The 5,901-nt window shown below is 50.8% G+C and overlaps 1 protein-coding gene across 2 annotated transcripts in view; it reads right to left on the minus strand.

The window, feature by feature from the left end:
* Abcc5 (ATP binding cassette subfamily C member 5) overlaps positions 1 to 5,901 on the minus strand; it is an 86,301-nt gene that overhangs the window by 21,964 nt on the left and 58,436 nt on the right. For both annotated transcript variants that reach the window (XM_004640705.2, XM_023700613.1), the window contains exons 18-22: positions 3,497 to 3,681; positions 2,893 to 3,039; positions 2,504 to 2,633; positions 1,349 to 1,502; positions 1,135 to 1,263 (exon numbers count right to left, since the gene is read on the minus strand). In XM_004640705.2, coding sequence (XP_004640762.1) covers positions 1,135 to 1,263; positions 1,349 to 1,502; positions 2,504 to 2,633; positions 2,893 to 3,039; positions 3,497 to 3,681 — 745 coding nt within the window. The remainder of the gene's footprint in view (positions 1 to 1,134; positions 1,264 to 1,348; positions 1,503 to 2,503; positions 2,634 to 2,892; positions 3,040 to 3,496; positions 3,682 to 5,901) is intronic.

A 5,901-nucleotide genomic window follows, 5' to 3' on the forward strand; every position in this document is an offset into this window, starting at 1 on the left:
ACCGGGGCTTGAACTCAGGCCCTTGCGCTTGCCTGGGAAGCACTTATTCCACTGAGCCATCTCCCCAGCCCCAAAATGGAATTTCTGCTGCACTTCCTTTAAGAAATTTTTCCACCCACTGACATTTACTGTGTATATGCATATACATGCATTCAACCTACTCCACTTTTTATTTTTTTACTTCTTTTGTGGTACTGGAGTGTGAACCCAAGGAACACACTCCTATTGAGTTATGTCCACAGCCCTTTTTATTTTTATTGAGATCGTGTCATAGTATGCTGCCCAAGATGGCCCCGATTTCTGATCCTCTGGCCTCATCTTTCTATACGCTACTGCACATGGTTCTACTCTCTTTTAAAAGTTAGGAAACATTTTCCTGAGTCATTAAACATTTTGAAGATAATTTCTTCTACCTTGCTATTCTAACTTTTCTTTTAAGAGACAATTATTTAAGTTTTGGGATTCACAACATACACGTAAGATAGGACAACTTGGAAGTTAGGAAAGCTTCCCAGGAAGCCAGTCTCTGTCCTGCCTGTCTGCCAGCTACTCAGTTCCCCTCTTAGAGACAAGCACTGGTCTCTCCTGTACCCCTGCACGCATGTTCTAGTTGTCGTGCACACGAACACGTTCTCAGGAGGTAACACACGCACTTTACCGTGACACCTGCGCCTGCTCTCTTGCCGGTCACCCACAGGACTGCTGCACACTCCAAGGCCCACACTGCGCTCCACTACGGACACATCACAGATTGTCTCCCCAGGGCTGTACTGGAGCAGTTAGGTCAGCTCCGATCTCTTGCTAGCACAACCCTCGGGAATGGCTACGCACAGATACTTACTTCATAAGTGAGTACCACTCGACGGCTAAATAACATGCTGCTTTATAGTCAGGACCCACCTCTTATTAGCTCCCCTAACAGCAAAATCCCATCACATGTACTATCTCAGGAGCAAATGGCACAGACTCCAAGCCTGGGGTTTTTGCCTTCTCATTTGCATAAGAGAGTTCCAAACAACTGAATTTTAACCGGTACAGCTCCTTTAAACTGCTAACACCCTTAGCAATGTGCTTTAATCCCTGTAACAGACTTTTGTTAGAGCCTGGGTGCCCCTGGCCCCCAGCAATGCTCACCTGTGCAGAAACTCCTGCCCTTTGCTGTAGGCGTGGATGGTGGCGAGACCCTGGATGCTGGACGTGATGTGGGAGAGGAACGGAGACTGCGTGATGTTGTCCAGGCGCTTCAGCTCCCGAATCAGGACCCTGCAAGAACAGGGTTGGGGTTGCAGTGGAGACAGCGGCTCTGGCGCCCTCCCCACCCTGACAGACATGAGCACCCCCCGCACACCTAGAGACAATGTGCAGCACTGCGAAGAGGATGAGAAGGGGCCCCACGGCCACCAGGAACCACGGGAAGACCCCAGCAATCATCCCGACACAGAAGAACACCAGGATGACATTCTGGATGAACATCTCGGCCTGGAATGGCAGGCGCACATCAACTGTGGAAAGCACAAGGAAGCAGCTGTCAGAGTGGGCCCAGGGCGCGCTGAACCGAGCTAAACGTGAGAACAGATGAGCTTGCGGCTCTGCAAAAACCCTCTCGGACACGGGATGCTGTCTTTGAACTGCCCACTGAAAGGAAGTTTAGAAATCTGGTTGCTTCATTTTTGTTGGAACAAGAAATTTAATCTTCCTCCTTTACCCCTTTTCATAGTTTATTTTCTTGCCATTATTAACTCTTTACAACACTAGACAAAGTTCCCAATGTTTGTTATAAAATTTGAAAAATAAAAAGCCAAACAAAGATAATTTATATTCTTAGAAATATCAATAAATTGCTGCTAACATTTAAGAAATTCTTCAACGGGGAAAATTTAAACGCACACGAGTTGCAAGGACATAGAACCTTCAACAGGGTGTGACAGAAACGGAAATGTGTTACATTCCGCTGCCAGGGCTGGCTCTGATTCCTTGTCACTTCTGGCCATGGCTCTGTACTGATTTATCAACACCACCACAAACTCTTACTATGGGGGCAGCCCAAGTGCAGTAGTTTAAAACAAAAGTCTAGCTTCGGAGTAAAAAAGATCTGCACTCCATGAAGTCCCACCTTGTTCATCCAATAGCTGTTTGGCCATGGGCAAGTCACTCGGGCTTGCTCGGCATCAGCCGTCCTGCGGATCCACTGGCTGAGCCAGGGTACAGTGCAGGAGGCAGTGCTACTATCCTGGGCTTCAGGCAATGAAGCTGCCTCCAGTCAAGAGATGCTGTGGAATCTCAGACGTCCTCGCCCAAAGCCTCCCTGCAAACTTAAGCCTCTGAGGTCACAGAAGGCAGACTAAGAACTGGGATTAAAAGTTCCTGGTAAAAATGCCAGCTACCACTGTGTCCTCAGCACCCATGACAGAGCGAGCTGCACATCTGGGGTCATCTGGGAGGTGAGAGGCACAAGAAGCAGAGCTGTGCCTCCCAGCACAGGAGAAGGGACAGTGACAAATACCTTCATCCAGGTCTTTGGAAAACCGGTTAAGAATCCTCCCTGTGGGGGTGGTGTCAAAAAACTTCATGGGGCTCCGAAGGATCCTTCGGAAAAGCTCATCATGGAGCCGGGAGGAGGCACGCAGTGTTCCCTGCGGGGCAGAGACAACGAAATCAGGGCCTGAGCCCCAAGACTTGGGCAGGCTCCATTCCTATCTGACCAGGACATTGGCCTGCAAGCCATCCACCCCAAAGGTGGAGAAGCACACTTGGTCACCAGCACAAAGTCCTTCCAAGCGAGGCTGCCCTGCTCAGAGGCCTCCTACTGAGAAGAGCCCCAGAGATGCTATGCTGAAGCTGGCCATGTGGCCACCAGGAGCGGAGGCATGGCAGCGGCCCACCGCAGCGTACCTTGACAAAGACCACTCCACGAATGGCTTTCAGGATCAGCATGACGGCCATGGAGAGTGCATAGATGCTGGCATAGTACTGCATGAGGGGGTTGTCCTTCATGCTGTCGCTCACAGAGGTCCTATTCCCTCGGGTCACTGTGGTGTTCTGTTTGGGGGCAAGGCTGTATGAGGCAGGGCTCTGAAGAGAGCCAGGAGCCCCTGCTCAGGGGAAGCTGCAGGAAGCGACCCTGGGAGCTGATGGTGGAGAACACAGGCAGCCTCTGCCACCCCTTTGTCTTTTCTTCTTTTAGTGCTGGGGTGAACCCCAGGCCTCCTGGGCACTATGCATGTGTTCTACCACTGTGCGCAGCCCAGTCTCCCCTTCCTCCTTTGTAATGGGTGAGAGTGGCTGGCCTGCAGCTACCCTACTGACCTATGGGCTGGTCAGGGCTTTGTTTTGTTTTTCTGTCTTGTAAGACTATACGAGGGATTCCTCTTTCCATCTTGGCAAATCTCATTCATTACTCCTTTCAAGTGAAAACCAGGAGTTTCCCTAAGAATAGCCAGGGGCCGTGCAGACGGCCACTCTTGGACCCACAGCTCTCCCAGGTGAGTAACCTTACCCCGCTTCCTTGCTTGATCCAGTAGCTCAACCACCAGGTGCTGAAGGCAGTGCTGCCCACGTTCAGCATGAAGAGGACCATGATGACCAGAAAGGCCACCGGGCCCCCCGCAGCCCTGATGTAGACACCGTACACTGACCAGGGCACTGAGCCCTGCCCCTTCTCTTCCATCTGCACGAGCTGCCCTAGGTAAGCAGGAAAGAAACAGGCCCTTAGGCAGGAAGAGGGAAGCCCAGCCTGCAGGAGGCCATGCCTTTGGACAGGGCACCTGCAAGGGCCCCAAAGGCCAACCAATACACAGCAACCACAGTGACTGAGCTCTGGTCCATTGCAGGGGGCAGTGTAGCCAATTAACTAATTAAGCTGAAGATAATTAGCCAGATAAGCTGCAACCAACTAACTGGTGTTGACTGAGCTGTTAGCAAGTAAGTTCTCTATGCCATGCTTCTGCTTCTCCACACGGTAAGCTGTCTGAGCACACTGTTGGTGGCGGTTTTTAGAACCTGCCCTGGTTCTAAGAACAGCCAGGTTGGTGAATCACTGTTTTACCTAAGTACAGTCTACTCAGTTTAACTGATTTAGTACATTTTCTTTTTAATAAGAGCTCCTCCCTCGAGTAAGTCACCTACACAGCAGCAGAACCAGCCGATTTCACAGGGCTCTGGACTCCAATGACTTCCTCCTCCTCAGAGCACCCTCTCTTTCATCCATTTAACATTTATTGAGCACCTACTACAGGGCAGTCCAGAATGAGGCCTGGCGAAGCAGTAAGGAGGCCTGAGAGCAGCCCCAGCCTTTGAGGACGTGGCTGAGGATCGTGCCACCATCTGGAGACCAGGCAGATGACCTCGACATGGTAAAATGTGCACAGCCATGGCAGGGCCAGGGGTACGTCGTGGGGACATGTGCGCCCAACCTCTTGGGGCGGGCAGGTCTCAGGGAAGACTTTCTGGGTAGCCAGTGCTGCCTCTCAGCAAGCCAGTCAACCGGGCACGGAGGCAACCAGCAGAGAAAACAGCTCGAATACAGGCACAGAGACAGGATAGTAGACTGACAGCCCTGCCGCATGCTCAAGAGAGGCAGGGGGGATGCAGATAGGTATGCAGGGTGGCCAGGGACGCGGGGAGCCGGGGACACAGGGCAGCCAGGGACAAAGCGCCTGAGCTTCCCCCCTCAGGTGATGCCCCAAGAGACTGCATCCCATGTGTGTGGAGACTAGACACCCAATCCTGCTGGGCCAGGCGGACCCAGGACAGCAGTACTACGAGACCAGCGGTCTGTGCTGAGCAGCCACTTCAGGCCTCCCCACACTCCCTGCAAATATGAGCTGTGCGTGCATGTGTGTACGTGTGCATGCACATCACAATGAGATAGAGGGAGAAAGTACTGCTGTGAAAACAGGAGGCAAGTGAAAGGCTTCTCCTGCAGGAGACTGCATTGGCTAGTCTCCCATTTTTAAGTAGGCCTCACGGCTGTCTGCATAGAGGACAGATTTAAAAGGAGGCAGTTGTAGCGCTGGCTAAGAATCAGTGAGGGACTGGCTGACCTGGTGGGGCAATGGGGATGGACTTTCAGGAGCTGAATTCCCAGGGCTTGGTGATGGGCTGGCTACTAGAGGAGAGTTTCAAGGACATCTCCGAGGGTCTTCCTGCTATGGCCTGACAACTGCCGCTGATTTAGGAATACAGAGAAACAGCATTCAGGAAGCCGCTGCCTCCTCATCACAGATAACGTTCAATAGCCCTAGAACCCGCCACGCATGCCGTGAGCACTCAGAGTTAGGGCGAGCTAGCTAGTAGCTACCTCAAGAAAACAAGTGCTCCCTCGTGACGTTCTGACTTAGGCTACTTACGGCAGGAACTGACAGATGTCTCAGCTTTCTGTGCTGTTTACCTTTTGGATGCATCAAGAAAGTATCTTAAGTCATGACTGAATTCAAAATTAATACTTGTTTTCTTGAAAGAAAGGCAGAGTGATAAATCAGCATGTCATCTCCTAACACCAACTACCTGCTGCAGTTCTAAGGACAAGAATGTGAAAAGAGACCCGTCCCTACCGCAACAGGAAACACATGCAAGTCACAGGGCTCAACAACTGAGGGGAGGAAGTGACCCACGAACAAGAGAACTTTAAGACAAGCTGTAATTCCTTTTTAAATTTGAAAATTACCATGCAGCTTAAAATTCAGAAAGATGAAACTGCCCACATTATTGCAAATAGTCGGACAAAGGGTTTAAGAAACCAGATGGCTGAGCGCAGCGCCACCTGGAAGGCTGAGGCAGGAGGACAAGCTCAAGCTAGCACCTGGCACTTCAGCAAGACCCTGTCTCAAAATAAAAATTTTAAAAGGGTTCAAAAACAAATAGAAGGGAAACTTTGAAAAAAAAAAAAAAAAAAAAAAAAAA

The sequence above is a fragment of the Octodon degus genome, unplaced genomic scaffold, assembly GCF_000260255.1.
Source record: "Octodon degus isolate 3935 unplaced genomic scaffold, OctDeg1.0 scaffold00126, whole genome shotgun sequence".
Lineage (NCBI taxonomy): Eukaryota > Metazoa > Chordata > Mammalia > Rodentia > Octodontidae > Octodon > Octodon degus.